Below are 18648 nucleotides of genomic sequence, written 5' to 3'. Positions count from 1 at the left end.
TAGGGGTTAAGGGAACCTTTTGCTTTCTTAGAAGATTGGATTTTTTTCCAGCACCCAAGTTGGGTGTGCTTCTGTTACTTCACCTCCAGGGGTCCAATTTTCTGGCCTCCAAAGAACCCCCACACATGTGATACAAAGTCACATATACATATATGCATAATTAAAACAATGCAGAGCATCTGGGTATTGTGGTGCATGCCTCTAATCCCAGACCTAATGAGGCTGAGGGTGACCAGTTGATAAGCCAGCCTGGTCTGTAAAAAACCAACCCTGAGGGTGTACTGGGTGCCCAGCATGTACGGGGGCACAATTTGAATTCCCAGTACCATGAAACAAAGAAACACGACAGTGCTGGTGAGATGGCTCAGTGCATAAAGGTGCTTGCGGACAAACCTGACAACTTGAGTTTGATCCCTGGAACCTATATGGCGGGAGTAGAGAACCAACTCCCACAGGTTGTATTCTGAGTTTTCCACAAATGCTGATGCATGCAAGTGTGCAAAACAGACATGCACACACAAAATAAATACATATGCAAAACCAGAACAACAAAATAAGCAAACATATCAAGTGAGAGGTATAGAATCTGATGTTAAGGAAAGAACTGGACAATGGATCATATGATAAGTAGCCATCTAGTACCATTTTTGCTCAGCCACTACATTTTCTCTTAAAAATGTCATACTAAAAAATACCACTTACCTGTCTTTATCATTGTTAATGAATTCTCATTCTCCATTTACATTGCTTTTCCTGTATCACTGCTTTATGTAAATGTTTCTATGTGATTTACTGTTTAATCTTTTCTAACAATGCATTTCTTATGTGCCCTCTAAAAATAACTTTTGAGATTATAATGTGATTATCTAATTTCTGCTTTCTCTTTTCTCGCTTCAGTCTTTTACATAACTCTCCATTTTACTCTTTTTCAAACTCATGGACTTTTTCCTTTAATTGTTGTAGAATGTCTATTTGTGTGGAGGTGGATGTATGTACATGTTTTACATATTTATTTATTTTGTATACACACAACACACACACACACAAACATATTAATATATACCGCCTGCTCAGTCCATATAGCTTGTTTGTATGTTTTCAGGGTTGATCATTTGGTTTTGGATAACCAAATAGAGTGCTCTAATCTGCTTTTTACAAAGTTGTCACAGTAAGGTTTTGTGGAGCCTATGTGTTGATCGCCTGAGTGGTTTGACTTAGTGAAGCATACTTCCACCAGCTCTTGGGACATAAAAATTGCTTGAGTTCATGCTACCTTTTAGGTAGCATATTTGTATTTATTTTTCATTATGAGAAAGGACTAGTGATAATTTTAAGACTATAGTAATACCCACTTTCCATTTGAGGCGTGTGTTTTAGATTCCACCTTGTGATTCATAGTTGTTTCTTTATTTTCATCTTTACTCATTGTATTTAGGTTTTCCTATCTCTGTTTCGTAATTATTCCCTGTAGTTTAGATTAGGGATCCTCTGAGTAGGCCACCTTTTGTAGGGTTTGCTTTGGTGGTGCCTTTGTAACTAGTACCTAATGGCACGTAGTATTGTGCCTTCTATGTGGTGACACAGAAGACACAGAATTAGTTGATTCGGTTCTTGAAAATTATAAAATTTAAAGTTAACAGAATTTGTTTAGCCAAAATTTTTATATTCTCTGTAAACACTTTAATTCAAGATATATACAAAGCTAATTTTGTCTTTATCTGATTTTCTTTTTCATTATCTTTTTATGTGTTACAAATAATAATATAAGAACTATTTATATTAAGCATTGCTATTTTTCACGATGAGAAAAATAACAAGCATTGTAGAGTCTTTTAGAAAATGGTAATCTTTCTCCATAAGGTGAAATGTAACTCTCACCTGCTAGGTAAAGGAGAAATCAATCCATTTTTTAAAAGTTCTACAGAGCAGATGTACAATTTATGTGTTATGTTTTAATATAATTATTATAGATTTTTTGGTCTTTGTTTATTGCTATTCCTGATTAAAACTCATTTATATAGTATAAGATTAACGACGAGTACCAGAGAATATCACCCCAACCACCCAGGACTCCTGCCTTAACTACATACTGAGCTGTTCTTTTTCTTATCATTGCTTGAAATTAAACATAATTTGGGGTCCAGGGTAAAAGGAATCATGTTTATAGTCTTAAACTTGGCTTGGTTGGAACAATACCCACATTGTGTTCCATGATGTTTTTGTCATAATTCCTTTGCTACTTGTTTATCCTATACTAGTTAATTAAAACCTTTGATTTGCTGAGGAAGTTTGTGCTTTTATTTCATAAATGATGCTGTCCTAGGAGATTAACAAATGATTTCAGAAGACAAAATTATTAACCAAAAACTGTGGGACATGTAGTCAGTAAATAGAGTGTCATGGAGGTAACTCATAAGGCTTCAGATTATTGTAAAGCAACCTCTTATTTCTCTGGTTAGAGATTAAGATTCTGTGAAGCTAGCACAATAGTGTATGTCTGTTTTCTAACTACCTAGTGGCTGAGGATAAAGGATTTTTGAATGTAGGAATTGGACTCAAATTGTAGAACATATTCATAAGGATAATGTTGCTTAAATAAAGTATAGGAAATGGCATTCCCCAATGAAGCAACCCAAACAATCTATCTATAAAAATTAGTATCTTAAAAATAATTTTATGATTATGAAATGAATAGTATGTATATGTCTGCTTATATAACACTGTGCCTATAGTTAACAGTGCACTTCACACTTAAAAATGAGTCCTTAATAGATCTCATGTCAATTTAAAAAAATGTTTTATGTTACTGGGGATCAAACTCAGACCTTATGCATATGAGATAACTAAACATTTTCACCACAATTAAACTTATATAAAAATCATGCTTTTCAGATTTGGGAAGGAAATTGAGAAAAAGGAGCTGAGAACAAAAATACTAATATTAGAGTATTTTTTCATGTTGTATATGTGATTTATGATAAACAAGAAAACTCTTAATATTGACCTGAGAATAAAACAGAGGAATTTCTGTTAAAAACACTGTCATGATGCTCTATAAATTATTAATACTTTCCTACATTTAAATCAGCTCTACTTATTTATGTAAACATTAGAAAAATGATTATTATGCTTTACTTTATACTGACTTTATTGTGGAGATTAGCTAGCTTCTTAATTTTTGGTTATTATCCTAAAGGAAAGATTATTGTGTATGTGTTTTTTACAATAGCTTCAGCTAACTGATTCTCATTATATAATTACTTGGCTAACTTACTTTATACTATTTTGATATGTATTACATATTCATAAGTATTTTATTTGCTTTCAGTTTTGTCCTAAGAGCTTTTCTTTATTGTGGAAGGAGGTATTTCTGAATGTTTTGTGACATAGCTAGATAACAAAAAAGCAGTTGTTAAATGGCAAATAATTGAAGTAAAATGGAAATGATCAAAGAATTCAAAATTGGGTTTTAAGAAGTTTATTGTTTGCATTTAGAATTATAAAGCATATATAACATGTTTCTTGTAATTTTGATCTGATTATATCAAGTTTTCAGTTTGAGGAGCTATTATGTTAACTTTTAATTTGTTATAACTACTTGGATACTTACCCTTGAAACCTAGCCATTCTTTCTTTTCTGTTTCCTTTACTAATGACTTCCTTGTCTTCTCCAAAACATCTTCCTTCCCCCATCTTTTGGTTTGGGTGATATATGTGAAATGTGACTATAGATGGAGGCCTTTAAGTTATAGAACATCATTCAGTGACAAACTCTTCCAGAGGACCAGAGCAGCAGGACGGAAATCAAGGTATCTAGAGTTGGTGGAAGCCATAAGCATTAAGGGGCCAGACTTATGTGGCTGAACTGTCTTTACATTTTGCTTTAAATAAGTACTGAGAACTGTGTTAGGGAAGTGTCTTAATAATCTGTATTAGACTTTTAGGTAAAATAGATTTTAATATTTATTTATCACTTAGTAAAACACAAAATTTCTGTGTATATTCCAGAGTTCTACATAGGTCAAATTTCAAATACATTATCCATTTTTTACATGTATGTTGGCTTCAACTACTTTTTTTCTATTCTATCATACCAGTAAGTGGTGTGGCGAGCCATCATTTTTATTGTGATGAAATTCATAATAACTTGACCAGTTCCCCAATAATTCTAACTTTCCTTCCTGAGTAGTATTTATTGTCATTTCTCTTTCTTTTATTTTTGTAAAATCTCTATTTAAAGCCTATTTTCCTTTGTTATTTCTATAATTTTGCATTTGGGGATCTAAGGAAATTTTAGCACATGTACATAATTTTTTTTAAAAAAATGTGCTTAATTCTGTGATTCTTTGGCTCAGAAATACAGTAGTTTGCGTCTAATACTTGACCTTTCTCACATCACTGAATCCTTTTAGTGAGGTTATGGTCAGAGCCAAGCTAGTGAAGATGTGAGCCTGGCACCACCTGACTGCACTTTAGTCATCATAGTGTGTATTTAGTTCATATGCAATGTATTCAGATTTTTTAAATAGTTTTTAGATTGTTGATGTCTAAAGAATTCTTTTAGAAAGTAGATTATTTGTTGCAGCACTAATTTAAAAATTAATTTACATTTATATGTATAATAATAAAAATGATTACATATGTTCATTTATTTTAATTAAAGATAATTACTAATTTGCCACATTTGACAGGGAGATTAATACTTGGAATTGGGTAAAGCCATGGACAAATAGTTCTCTTTATAGGGATTCATTAGTTTTTATTTTTGTTCTAATACTGTTTCCTATTCAAAGTTTAAGACTTTTTTGAATTTTTTGAAAGGATTGTCCATTAACACTGATTTTTGCTTTTAAAGTTAATGTTTATTTTTTGGCTTTTGTCAAAGTGATTATAAACTACCAGTATAACTCATGTTATTTTCTATGCTTATAAAAAGAAAATGACTCAAAAGGATACCTAATATATTTCTTTATATTCTGTGTAAGTCAGACTTAGATATACACACAGTACTCATGCAATGGCTACATAGCATCCAAACTTATAGAGAAAGTGTTTTTAAACCAAGATGCAAAACACATTTGGTGAACTTAAATCTTTCATTAAAGAATGTGTTAATTGGCATCTGAATCTAAATAGCATTGAAGTATTATTTTCTAGAAATGATCTTCGTGAATTTAGGTGTAGTTTATTTGGGACAAATATGTCATATGTGTGCAATGTTCTCTTCAGTATAGTTTGTAATCACTGTGTCGATTTACTTCTAGGATTCTTAATCACTCAACTTCTGTCATGAGAAATAAGCTGAAACAAACTGTGGAATGTGAAAAGAGGTATAAACATATCATAGCCCTTATATTTGGTATATTAAAATGAGACTTGCTACTCTGAGAGTGATTTTCCTTTAAAGGTCTTTTTCCTGGATATATGATGCAGATTTAATATAAGTAGATAACATAGGAATCAAACATGTCACAACATCAGTTCAATTTGGCTTTCTATAAGCAAATCATGATTCTATTTACTTATACTTACCATTTGTCTTCATTTATTCACAAATATTTATCAACTGGATGTTACCACTAGGTATAATTATTTCTTCATCACTGGCTGTGAATTTTTTGTTACTGTTTGCGTTTTCATTTCTTCCCATTGGGTTTTATTAAACTCTTCATTTGATTTAATGACTTAGGTTTACAGATATGATTTTAAGAGAATTAGAAGATCTGAAAATTTCTATTTATTGTTCTTTGTGGTATCAAGTTTATGTTTTATCTAAATCCTAGCTCAACACTTGCATAAGTGAAAAATTTCAAAAATAGGCATGAAGAGTTACACACTGAGTTGCCAACTATTAGACGTTAGGGTTTATGTGCAGTGTTCTTAGCTCTTTCACTGGATTGCTTTATCAATCATCACAATACAATTAGGATACTGTTACTGTGGAAATCTTCATTTTACATATAAGCAAACTGAAACTCAGAAATTATCATAACATTCTCAAAATCACATAGTAAGTGGGAGAGTCAGGATGCAAACTCATATTTGTCTTAATGCAGAACCTGAAATCTATTATTTATTTATTTATTTATTTATTTATTTGTCTAATTCATTCATTCATTTATTTATTTTTTTATGTGAATTGATATTTTTGCCAACCCACATGGATGTCTGTATGAAGGTGTCTGGTGACCTGGAAATGGAATTACATACATTTCTGAGCAGACATGTGGATACTAAGAATTGAACTAAGGTCCTCTGGAACAGTAGCCAGTGTTCTTAACCACGGAGTCATCTGGGATTCAGTCCCAGAAACTGAAGTCTTAATGTACAGTAACAGTATTGACAACAATAAGTTTACTTCATATCTGTGCATCTTACTGAAATATTTCCATTGAGAGTGCACTGTTCCATGTAAATTTCTCTCTGCAACTCCATCTTTTCTTGTATGGTCCATCTACCCTATCGAATGTGAAACTTCTTATGTAGTCTCCCAAGTCAGAGACTTTGCAAATACCTCATTATTGTGTCTTTTTCCTAATACAGCCAGTCATGCAAAATTAATGTTGTGCTAACCGTCTTTTCATCCTCTCTTCCTATCACACTCATGTTGGCTCAGCTGCCATTATTTTCCATTTGAGTCACTGTGCCAGTCTCCATGCCTAAGTCCTTTCTTCAGGTTTGCTTAGTTTTAAATTGTTTCTCTGTATCATTAAAGAACAGAGGTTGTAGAACACAAATCTGACAATGCAACACCCATTTATCACCTTCTAATGGGCACTCAGACCTTTTATGATAAAGATTAGAAGGTTGAGGTTAATCGTAAACTTAAAATGAGCTTCAATTTATCTTCAATCTCAGATCAGAGCCTCATTTGCTGCACTCTCTCGAGTGGCATTTTTTGAGTTTAGGATCATGATTCTTTGATTTATCACGTTTCTATTTCTATACCCTATATCCTGGTCTGATTTAGATGTTGCCTACATTCTTCACTGTCTTTGCATGGTTTCTTAGGAGTCATCTCAGTTCTGCATGGTTGTCATGAGGGCTTCATAGTAGCCGGCCTCTCTGTGGTGGAAGCATGTATAAAAGAGTTCACACAGTAAGACAGAAAGCCAGAGAGATTTAGTAATAAAGTTAGCTTTTAGGGTTTTTTTTAATGTAATGCATCTTATTCCCATAGGGAGCAAATGAAGCTCCTATATAACAATGATAATCCCATCTAATGACAGGCTCACCATTGACCACACTAACTTCCACTCCTAAAGATTTCACCAGTTCTACAACACAATGCTGAAGTTCAAGCTCTCAAACCTTGGGGGAAATACACTGTATTCAAGACAGCATACCCTTCTTCAAAATGTGCATATGCATATTTGCATTTGTTTATATATGTGTTCATCAGTATATACAAATGTTTATATATAGAAATGTGCATTGATATCTACCACAGTGTTTATATACATGTGTGCATCAATATACATTATATTGTTTATGTCTAAGCTGTGCATTAATATATACCACAGAATGGTGAATTTTGTTGTTTCCTTGCTATTGCCACTTATATGTACAGTACGAATGCCTGACTTCTTCATATCATACTTACACTCAGTCTTATTGTGCACTTAAATGTGGTTCTCCTGGATTTTTCCCACTTCAGAAAGTGCTATCTCCATTCTTATTGTGAAGCATCTGAAAAACCCTACATTAAGTTTGTCATTTGCTCTCCAACTGCAGTTGATCAATTACCAAATAATGCTGATTATTGGGAATATTTCTCGAATCTGATCACATTTTATCGACTCCACTTCTGTGAACCTTGCTCTATATACACTCCCAACAGTGCTCAATCATAAGTTAACAAATAAGTGATTTCCCTGAAAAGCTTTCCTGTGGAATACAGTTTTGCTTTACTGTATAAGTACTCAAGAATCGTTTCAGGTCAGGTCAGCCTGTAGAAATTGACTCCTGAAAAATATTTGGAAATATGTTTGAAGAGAAATTGTCCTCATTTCGATATTATGATATTCCATTGTTCAGAGGTGTGTGTGTGTGTGTGTGTTGACCAATGAGGGTAGGGTTAGAGATTGTTAGATGCATAGTCCAGAGAGGTATGTGTGCATTGTATGACATGTGAAGGTGAAATAGGCAGGCTGGCAAGTGCTTTATTTGAAGAGGTAATACACGCATGTCTGTGGTTATGTGTGATGTGCGCGTGTGCGTACCCATAGCCAAACCAAATACAGCTTTAGTTCGCTATTCTATTTTGTTTCCTTGCTTGCCTTGTTATTATATTGTCCTGTGGGCTATATGTGCCCCTTTGTCTTTGAGTCCTAAATTTAGGGACTGTCTGACATCTACCTTTCTTCTTTCTCCCTGGTCTGTGGAGTAGAAATGTTTTCAGTGTAGCAACCCAGGCCAAGCATGACATTCATCTCTTGTTATCCATTTCTCGGATTCTTTATTTACATTTAAAGTAAGTTTGTCTAATTGATAGATGTCTGTATTTGGTAAGAGGTAAGGGATCTAGAGTTTTGTCTTTCCACCCTCCCTCCTTTTTCTTACCCATCTTCTGCTGCTGTTTCTTTTTCTGTAGTTTACAAAGTCATCCAGTTGGTTATGTATTGTTATATATTCTATAATTTCTATAAATTTAAATCTCATTTGTACGTAAAGTTACTGTGCTTAAAATTTTGTACTTGATCTCCCACTGGAGAAAATCTATAAATTCTGGAATTATTTATTTTCTTATTTGTATATATTTTATTACTCCCTAGAGATAGAGATGTCCCTTGTACTTTTATTAAAATTTTTATTATCTTCTCTGTTCTTACTCTTCCTTCACCCATTTCTCCTTTTCTCCATCCTTTTTCTGTCTAGTTGAAATAAGTTCTTACTCTGTGGCCCAGGATGGCCCAGCTGGGTCTCCATCACATGGTGGTACCTCAGCCTTGTGAGTGCTGAGATGACCACTGTGAGCCATCATGCCTCAGCTTTACCCTGTGTCCTTTAGATTTTTGAACCTTTTGAGTGGGTTTTGGTGTGTATATATGTCTGTATCTGTCTGTTTCTGTGTCTGTGTAAGTGCATGCCACATGTATATATGTTGTGGATGCCCATGGAGACCAGAAGAGGATATTCGATCCCTTGAAGCTGGAACAGGTCCTCCATAGCCCCTTTTATGTCATAGATGAAGCTCATAATCAGTGATTCAAGAGATGATCAAGTATTTGTCTTCTGAATTCTTTGGCCTTTAAGAAAGGATTTATTCATGTATTTATTTAATATGTGTGTGCGCATGTGTATATATGTGTGCTATGGCACAGGTGTGGAGGTCAGAGGACAACTTTCAAGAATTCAAGGAGTTACTTCTCCCCTTCCACTATCTGGAACCCAGGGTTCTATCTAACTCAGGTTGTCAGGCTTGATGGTAAGCTAGAACCTTTATTTACCCACTCACCTCACTGATCCTATTACATGATTTTATAAAACGGTAACTTGTTTTCAGTAATATTCTGTGTACTTACTGCAGATTTGTACATATTGTAGTCAATTTGTACTCTCCAAAATAGGTTGGCCTATGTATAAGGCTAATATACAATAAACCCATGTTGATGTTTCTCTTAGAACAGTAGTTCATAGGCATTTACAATTGGTTGGTTTTATCAATTTCAGTTTATATATTACTAACCCGTGTGGTGGTTACTTCCTCTCATTGCAGCCCTTTGAAGGCTGAGGCAGGAGAATTGCTATGACCTCTTGGCTAGCCTGGGCTACATACAGTATTAAGTACCAGGCCATCCAGTGCTATATAGTAAGACACAATCTCAACGTAACACAATACAACACAACACAACATAACACAAAACAACACAACAAAATGAAACATGGGTATGGATAGTGTTTATGTTGCTGTCTTAAAGCAATAAGAAGACAAATTTGTTGTTTATAAAGTATGTGAAATGATTTTTAAAATACCTTAAGGAATATTAAAGCAACTTTAATTTTTTAGTGTCCCAGCAGATGAAGGGAATTCACCATTATCACCTCTTGCATGGCAGGTAAGGGGAAATAAAATTAATAACACATGTATTATTTGGTAGTCATGTGTTGAGTTAAAAAGACGTTTTTTTTTATTTTTATTATAGCCATTAGAAAATCAGAAGGACCAAATAGTTGATCAACAGTGGCCAGAATCTCAGCCTATAATCTGGCAAAATGAAGAGAGGAGACGAAGCAAGCAGATCAGAAAAGAATATTTCAAGGTAAATTAATAAATTATAAATTTTGTTTTTGTTTCATACTTACTACTTTTGGATTTTGACACTTTTCTCTTAAATTAATAATATTTAACTCTCCAGTTAAATGTCACAACTGTGTTCATGCTGATTGCCCTTTTGTGGATGGTAGAGATATGCTATGTAAATATACCCACAAAATTTTAGTAATTCAAATTACCAATATACACTGTGATTATTTTCAAGTAGCTAAAAAAGATGAATGTTTGTGTGTTACACTGCTAATTGTGGCAATTAATTTTATGTTTCTTTTTCTTTATTCTTTTGAGATAAATTTTCACAATGTAGTCCAGGTTAGCCTCAAATCAGAATCCTCCCACCTCTGTCTCTTATATACTGGCATTCCAGAACCACTAAGCCTGGCTCAGAAAAAGACTTTCATTGAATTGCTTTCACTAATTAGTTCAGAAGTCTTTTCAGATAGCATTTAACCATGCCTGTATAAATAAGTACTTGAAGACTGGTCCATACTTTCTTGTTGTATTAGTAGATTTGTTTTGAGATAGGGTCTCTCTGCCTTTGACATGATACATCTGGTCCTGATTGTCCGGGACCTCTCTATGTAGACCAGGCTGTCTTCAAACTCCCCGAGATCCACATGCCTCTGTCCCCTAAGTGCTGGGAGTAAAGGTGTGTATCACTGCACTGGATGCAGTGGATTTCTTAAGATGGTCTTTTAGTAAAGATAAGTTAAAATACCAGAGCATATGAATTATTCCAAATTTCTATTGAATTACTACTTATTTGTATTTTAAGTCTACTGTATTTGCAGGTCTCATCAGGATTTAGAATCATTTTTTATATTAGCGAGCATTTACTCTTAGAATTGACTTATATAAGCAGTGCAAACCTGGTCCTGTACCCTAAATAGCAAGCTGTGTTGTCCTTTACCTCCCTAAATCCTCTTCTCACTGAATAACAGTCATTTTATCCAGGCATAACTCTGCTAAGTTAGACATTATTTCAAATTCATGCCACTAATAAATAGTATTTATTTTATAGTTTTATGTTTGGTAGAATTTGGTACTTCTGTTTATATTAATGTCTTTCCATATATTGGGAAGCATCGTGTGTTTGAAATTAACATATCAAAATTAAAATGTATGTTTTAGCAAATATCTTAAATATATTAAACTAACTTTGAACAAATAACTATTGAGAATTTTGAGACTTGGTTTTTGGTTAATTAGACAACATGAGGCATAATCACACATGGAAAAGACGTCGGAAGGAAATCGGGAGGTCATTCCAGTGAGAACGCTTTTATCAGAACCATTTGCAGTTTGCAGCTTGGCATTTATCTTAGCCTCCCTTTTTAATTCAGGAAAACTTAAAGCAAAGCACTGAATAAAATATGTTTATAGGTGACCTTTGATGAATTATTTTTGATGTTGAATTTCTGAGCAATTTTGTCATTTCTTTGATTTCTTCTATCACCAAATAACAAAACTATACTGACTATATTCATCCAAACACTTGTATCAGAATTATCACATGTCAGGCACTGTCATGAATATTTACACATATTAGTCAGTTTACCCTTTAGAAAACTTCAGTATCATTAATGAAGTTATCATTTCTATTTTGTGTACATGGACAATAAGGCCCGGAAAGTGAAGTAGTTTGTTAATCATACAGTTGAAATTCAAGTTCAAAGCCTTTACAGTGTTGTTTCTTTTTTGTTGTGGACAGCTTGATATAAAATGAACAAACACTAACATTTAAACAGTTTCATTGTTTTAAAAATATTTTGTACTAATTAGAGTTAATAGAGGGCTTAGTGAGCCTTTATCACAGACAAGTGTTTCTTGCTTTAAAAGCATTTGTTCATTAAATATTTTAGTTTTGATGGCTGACACATTTCTTCTACTGTGTCAATTATATTTTAAAGTTGCTAAGAAATAAAATAGGATAATATCTGAAATGACCATTACAGAACTGTCACTCAGTAAGTGTTCATTTCTTTCATATGCAATGATGTACGTGTAAACATAATCTTCAGTCACGGAGGGAGAAATGCTTTAAGGGCATGTGTAGTTCTTCTCAATTGTCAGAAGATGTCAGTGTTAGGACATTGCATAAAAAATTAGCTATCAACAAAGTATTCCTCTGTTGTCAGGAAAATAAAAAATTGTATAGGGCTGTGGGTGTAACTCATAGATAAGTTGCTTAGTATGCTCAAAGTTATAGGTTCAACCTTCATCAAAACAGAAAGAAAGTTAGAACATGGAACTTATGGTCCATTATTAATCATAGCTGTAAAATACATTAGAGGAACATGTCTCCTATCTGTAATTCCTAATACACCTTAGTTTGGGACTGAAATACTAGGTAAGTCATATATTTTTTTCTAAGAGATATAAAAGACAGAGTTACATAAGAGGGACAATTAAATAGAACCCTGAATATCAAGCAAAACAGTTTGGGACATGATCTGAGAATTAGTAGTTTTGAAGATAGAAGTTCGATGAGCTCCTGTATCTACCATTGACTTGCAGCAGAATTCATTGCATTTTGGTAGAGAATCAGAAAATAAGAACTCTAATGACTGGCACACTGTGTGATTTTTGATTCTAAGCATCACTTTGTCACATAGATAATTTACATTGAACAATCTATCTCTATGTTTCACAATAAATTGGGGGATAATAGTACATATACCTTATGCAGTTGTTATAAAGATGAAACTTTTCAATACATATAATGCAGTCATTACTGATGTATAATAAGCAATAGTTCTAAATGTTAGATTTTAGCACTATTACTATCATTGGGAAGTCGGTATATGCATTTAATGCAGTTTCTTTAAGCCTGAAATCAGTAGATTACTTCTTTTGTTGTGCTGAGGATTGAACCCAGAGTTTCAGAGATAGTAGGAACCACATCTCTAGCTCAGCTTCTTAAAACAATTGCTCATGTTTTAGTATAGTGAAATTACAAACCAGGTGGGAGATTCTAAGAACCCTGGATAGGATGGTAGTTTTAAGAATTCAGAAGTTAGCCAACATAATTGACTTGTTGAACAGAGTGAACTTAGAAGAAGCAAGACTTTACAACCTTCCTAATGCCATGACACTTTAATACAGTTCCTCATGCTATGGTAACCCCAAGCATACAATTATTTTGTTGCTACTTCATAACTGTAATTTTGCTGCTTTTATCAATTATTATGTAAATACCTGATATGCAGGGTATCTTATACGTGATCTCCAAGCCCTTCACGACCCACAGTTTGACAGCTGTTTTTCTAAGATAGCCCTGAGATTGCAAACCTGAAGGAATGGGAAATGGATCTTGCTTAGGAAGGAAATGTTACTTGGCATATTTTGAGGTCTTGGAGCAGTGTCACTCATGGCATTGTATGTGTGAATAGGAAGACTGTTTAAACTGACTGTGTCCATAAGTTTCATTGCAGGTAAGTTAATAAAAGTACCAATGTAGCAATAAGCCTTATGTGCCATTATGAACAAAACTTTCACATGTTCAAGGAAAAAATAAACCATGCATTTGAATTGTTTTTCAGTACAAATCAACAAGGAAGAATTCAAGTGGCAATGAGAATGAGGAGGTGAGACAAAGGGTGATTTGAAAGATTTCCTTGCATATTTAGTTGGCTCAGTGATAGTTAATGGAGCCCAGCTGTCAACTGCTTTGTTACTGATTTAAAGTGTGCATTTTCTACAATAATGAAGATTTCTGAGCATTTTCATATGGTTACTAATTTAATCAGTTCGTTTCTGGTGCATTCTGGAACATGATTTCTAAAATAGTTGTAGAGCTTTGTGGTTTGCTAGGAATCTGCAACCTTTCCATTTACATTTGCTGTCATTTCCCACTTTACTTTCCCAAAGGGCATGTTGGTCAGGTCAGACTTCATCTGTTTCAAAACTGTGCCTGTGTGTGTATTGATGTGTGGGCACAAGTGTGGGTGTGTGTGTTCCAGAGCATGCATGTGGACGTCAGAGGACAATTCTTTGGAGTCTTTTCTCTCCTTTCCTCTTCGATTTTAGATAGTGAAGTTGAAGTCATGTCAGTTTTTGGAAGAAAGCACTTTAACCTCTTGACAGACTGGCTCTGTCTAAGATTTTAAAACAACTTTTGTCACAAAATCTGTTCAGATGTTTTAAATTTTAAAATTGTTTTTTATGCATTTCACATTCTTCTACAGCTTCTGCTGCACCACTGCTGAAACAATATTTCATAACCAAAGTCCCCAGGTTTTTTGTGTATTTGGTTTGGGAATTGGTAGTCAATTTGATGCTTAGTACTTGGCAGGGCATCTGAAATTTATTTTTCAGAAATAAAATTACACTGGAAAAAAGATCTATATGAATTATGTCTGCCTAACTCAAAAACTGTTTTCTTTCCATGTTCTATCAAATAGTATTTGTGGTGACTTAAAAACAAAACACGGTTGTTTCTAATGTTTCCCACTAGCTATCTCACTGTTAGCGTTTGGGGTATATCTGAGGGCAGGTTTGGTGTAGATGTGTTTCCTAACATGTTGCTGCTCATGACCCCAGTCAATTCGTATATACCTGATGCTGGCTTTCCATTGAGATTTACAATATCTGTCTGACCCTTACTTCTTATTCCTCTCTGTCATAACCCACCATATGCACTGTAAAGTGCTGTTATCAATGCTCAGAGTTTTGAGGACTAATGCCAGTGTACCTGATGAGCACACCTAGTTTATGTCTCTAGTCCCCTACTTACCATTAAGCCTTAGGCTTTTGTAGTAATGTGTCCTCCATCGTAGTTGATTGAAACCTAAGTTCCTCCACTAAGGGCTCAATATGTTCATCTTTTTCACCCACAATTTTTCCAAACACGTTTGCTTTTTAAATTGATGCAGTTGTTTTTAACCGAGGTTGCACTTTGGAAGCCCTGATTAGTTTTTAAAGGATACTGATGTCTGGATCTTACTCTCAGATGTTCAAATTGAATTGATGTGTATGTGTCTGTGTGTGTGTGTGTGTGTGTGTGTGTGTGTGTGTCTGTGTGTGTCTGTGCGTGTGTGTGTGAGAGAGAGAGACAGAGACAGAGACAGAGACAGACAGACAGAGAGAAGTGACATGTTCAAGAGTTTTCCATTTGAGTTCACTGCAGGCAAAGTTGATAACTACTTTATCAAATCAGTATTTCCTTTCTAGACATCAGAAGTTGGCAAGGTGGCACAGAGCTCACTGACTATGCTTGTGACTGAACTTTAAATACAAAAGATCTGCAACCATTTACCTATAGATGCCTTTCTGTTCTAATGACATTTACACAGTTACCACCTAGACCATATGTCTAAAATGTTTACTATCTAGCCTTCCACAGAAAACATTCTCTGATCTCCAAGCTAGAGGTTCACCTTGGCTGTTCTCCTTGCCTTCTGTCTATCAATTTTCCCCCATCTGCGTCAATATCTATTCCATTACTGAAATCCACTATTTCTCTTTCTTATTTTTAGGCACTGAAATATTTTGTCTACACACTCCACCTTCATTTCCATCTTTGCTTCTTTGGTCTTTTTTGCTTGGTTTCCTACAGTAGCTTCCTTGATTTTTGTCTTTATATCATCTCTCTATCTCTCCGTCTATCTATTCTTTCTATCTATCTATCTATCTATCTATCTATCTATCTATCTATCTATCTATCTATCTATCTATCTATCTATGTGAGCTCTGTCACCTTCCAGTGTCTTCCTTAGTCCTTTTCAACAACCTTTTTTTGAGACAATGTCTGTTAGTAAATCTGAATCTCCATGATTCAGCTAGGTTTGCTGGTCTGTGAGATCAAAGATTCTCTTCTCTCTGCCTTCTCATTCTTGGGATCACAGAACATGCCACCAGTTCACCATTGTAAGTAGGTACTGAGTACCCTAACTCATGTCTATGTTTATACTACAAACACTTTATCAATTGAAATGTCTCTCCCACCACTTTTCTCCCTTTAGTGCATTTTCCTGATGCTTTCAGAATACAAATACATGAAAATACAAGAAGGCTGTTCCTTTGTTTAGAAACCTTCAGTTTCACCAATGCCTTAACCATAAATTCTTTGTCCATTTTAATAAAAGCCCTGGTAGCCATAGCAACAGAACCTCACAGCTTGCCCTCCTTTCACCATTGTCATCTGCAGGAACACAGGCTTGCTCTACAGTTTTCTTTTTTTTTTAATTTATTGCTCTGTGTCTTCATTCTTATCTTTTTGCTTTACCTAGCTTTTACTGATTTGTTACTTGCTCTCACAAAACTTACCTTTTTTCAGCATCCCTTCCTTTCCTCCAGAGTTTCTTTGTGATTTCCTACTAGGCCATACATAGACTGGAAATTTTCTAATAACTGCTCACATGAACCTTTCTTCCCTCTAGACTGAGACATTCTCTAAGGATGATATTTTACCAAATTTCCTTATCTTAGTGTCTAGAACATTATCTGACATAGTAGGTGTCCAGATATCATTTGTCAAATGAGCATTTGTTTTATGTGGTATTCATCTTCCAGGTTAAATGTCAAGATTTTTGCATTATTTTAACATTAGAATATTTATTCAAAACTACTAGCCCTTTATTGTTTTTATTCAATTAAATTCTTTGTAAATAGTTCTCTATTTATACTAATATACATTATCTTCCAGATAGTTTCTTATTAATTATGATTACCTCTTGCTAGCTTTCATTGATAGGTCTCAGATGGCTATACATCTAATCTACTGTACCGAGACTGTAGTTCTGATTCTATAAAATACTTATAAATCATTAGGGTTTCTTATATTGAATCTGATTTATTATTAGTTGGAGCCAGAGATCATTCATGTCTAACAAATTCACTGAGAATACTTGTACTGTACTTCACCAACAACATTTAAGTGGCAAGATTCTATATTTTACATTGTCAATTCCTCCTTGGATATTTTATAGGATCAGTCTTCCATTTTCTTTTTGTATGTTAAAATCATCATTGTGTATTTTAATTTCATCTTTCATGTGTTTATTTTTATATTTTAGCAAGAGAGTGATAATGCTCATATGTCCGCACAGTCTCCAGTATCATCTGAGGTACAAGTTGTTTTAATGATTTGTCTTTTATGTGTTTTCCAAAGAGTTCTTCCTTTCTTCCTTTCTCAAAAAAATCTTATTTTTAATTTTTATAAACTAATTTATGCACTTTAAAAATCTGTGGTTGATTATTTTGTACGAGTCTTGTCTGTAAAAATTATGAATACCATCCTTTTATATGAATATTCCAAGTAAATTGTAATAATTTGTAGTTTTCTGTGGAACATAAGTCTACATTACTTTGAGATGTGTGCTGTCTTATCTCTCACCATTTTAAAATAATTGGTAGATCTTAACAATGGCCTTGGAATTTTACTGTGAAAGTTTCCCTTGAGCATTGTGCAATGGCCTTTGGTTTTCCTTGTAACCAATTAGGTCTGAAAACAATGCAAGAGAAATGTCCTTTTTCCACGAGAAACAATCCTGCAGTGGGTTGTTCCTATCGACAGGAGGTTACACTTTTGCAGGCATATGAAATCTAAAGAACAAGGGGAGAGTTGGTATATGAAAATTATTAATTATAACATGTTGTTCAAATACTCTGATGGTTTGAATGACTAGTTCTTTTAACTCAGTTTAATCTATTGCTTTGCAACAATAAATTTAAAGCATTTTAAATAGTATCTCACTTAGTTTATTTAGTATTCTACAGTCTATTTTCATTAGCAAGAAAATAACTGTTCATTTGGCGAATTTAGGTCTTAAACTGTTTAACTGATCTGAATTCATTGTATAAATTTGATTATGTACATTTTATGTAAGTGCATTTACATTTTTAGAAAGCTGGAATTCATTCTGTATTATTTTGCATGATTTGTATTATTAAAAATTTATATAGCTCTGAGCATGGAAGTAATAAACATATTTCTAAATTACGTGGAAAGTAAAATGATACACGTGGTGTTAGGGAACGATTTAAGTTAGGATGACCTAAAACTTGTCATAATTGCATGCTTTTGTAGATCTTTCTCTGTAAGTTATAACAAATGTAGGGGTAGACATGACTACAGTGGGGTTTGCATAGTTGATCTATGGACTGTGTCTACCAGGTGGTATATTAATGTCATTTCTTCCAGCTAAGTTATATTGATTTTATAACTTTTGCTTGTGTTTGGATGACTGGAATTCCTGTTCAGGAATTTATAACAATTTAACCAAACAAATGTGGACAGCATATAAGGCTGTGGATGGGTAGACTGATGACCATGTGTATTGTAGCTCTGCCTGACATCCACACTGAGCTGCCTAGCATATCTAGAGAAGATGCTGACACCATGCAGAATTCTGACTGCTTCCGTTGCATGT

The 18648-nt window shown here is 34.0% G+C and overlaps 1 protein-coding gene and 1 non-coding gene across 9 annotated transcripts in view; both read left to right on the top strand.

The window, feature by feature from the left end:
• Positions 1-18648, top strand: part of Lrch2 (leucine-rich repeats and calponin homology (CH) domain containing 2) — an 83729-nt gene that overhangs the window by 52007 nt on the left and 13074 nt on the right. For 2 of the 8 annotated variants that reach the window (XM_006528788.4, XM_006528792.3), the window contains exons 12-17: positions 3732-3809; positions 5265-5330; positions 10010-10058; positions 10146-10262; positions 13819-13863; positions 17293-17343. In XM_006528788.4, coding sequence (XP_006528851.2) covers positions 3732-3809; positions 5265-5330; positions 10010-10058; positions 10146-10262; positions 13819-13863; positions 17293-17343 — 406 coding nt within the window. The remainder of the gene's footprint in view (positions 1-3731; positions 3810-5264; positions 5331-10009; positions 10059-10145; positions 10263-13818; positions 13864-17292; positions 17344-18648) is intronic. The other 6 variants (NM_001356369.1, XM_017318455.2, NM_001081173.2 and 3 more) reach the window with 5 other exon arrangements.
• On the top strand, positions 17676-17804 carry Gm25107. Its single transcript, XR_003953218.1, has one exon. It is a non-coding gene; the product is annotated as a small nucleolar RNA SNORA35 (small nucleolar RNA).

The sequence above is a fragment of the Mus musculus genome, chromosome X (genome assembly GCF_000001635.26).
Source record: "Mus musculus strain C57BL/6J chromosome X, GRCm38.p6 C57BL/6J".
Taxonomy (NCBI): Eukaryota; Metazoa; Chordata; class Mammalia; order Rodentia; family Muridae; genus Mus; species Mus musculus.
Note: the sequence above shows the minus strand (reverse complement) of the source record. Positions and strands in the feature narration are given on the sequence as shown.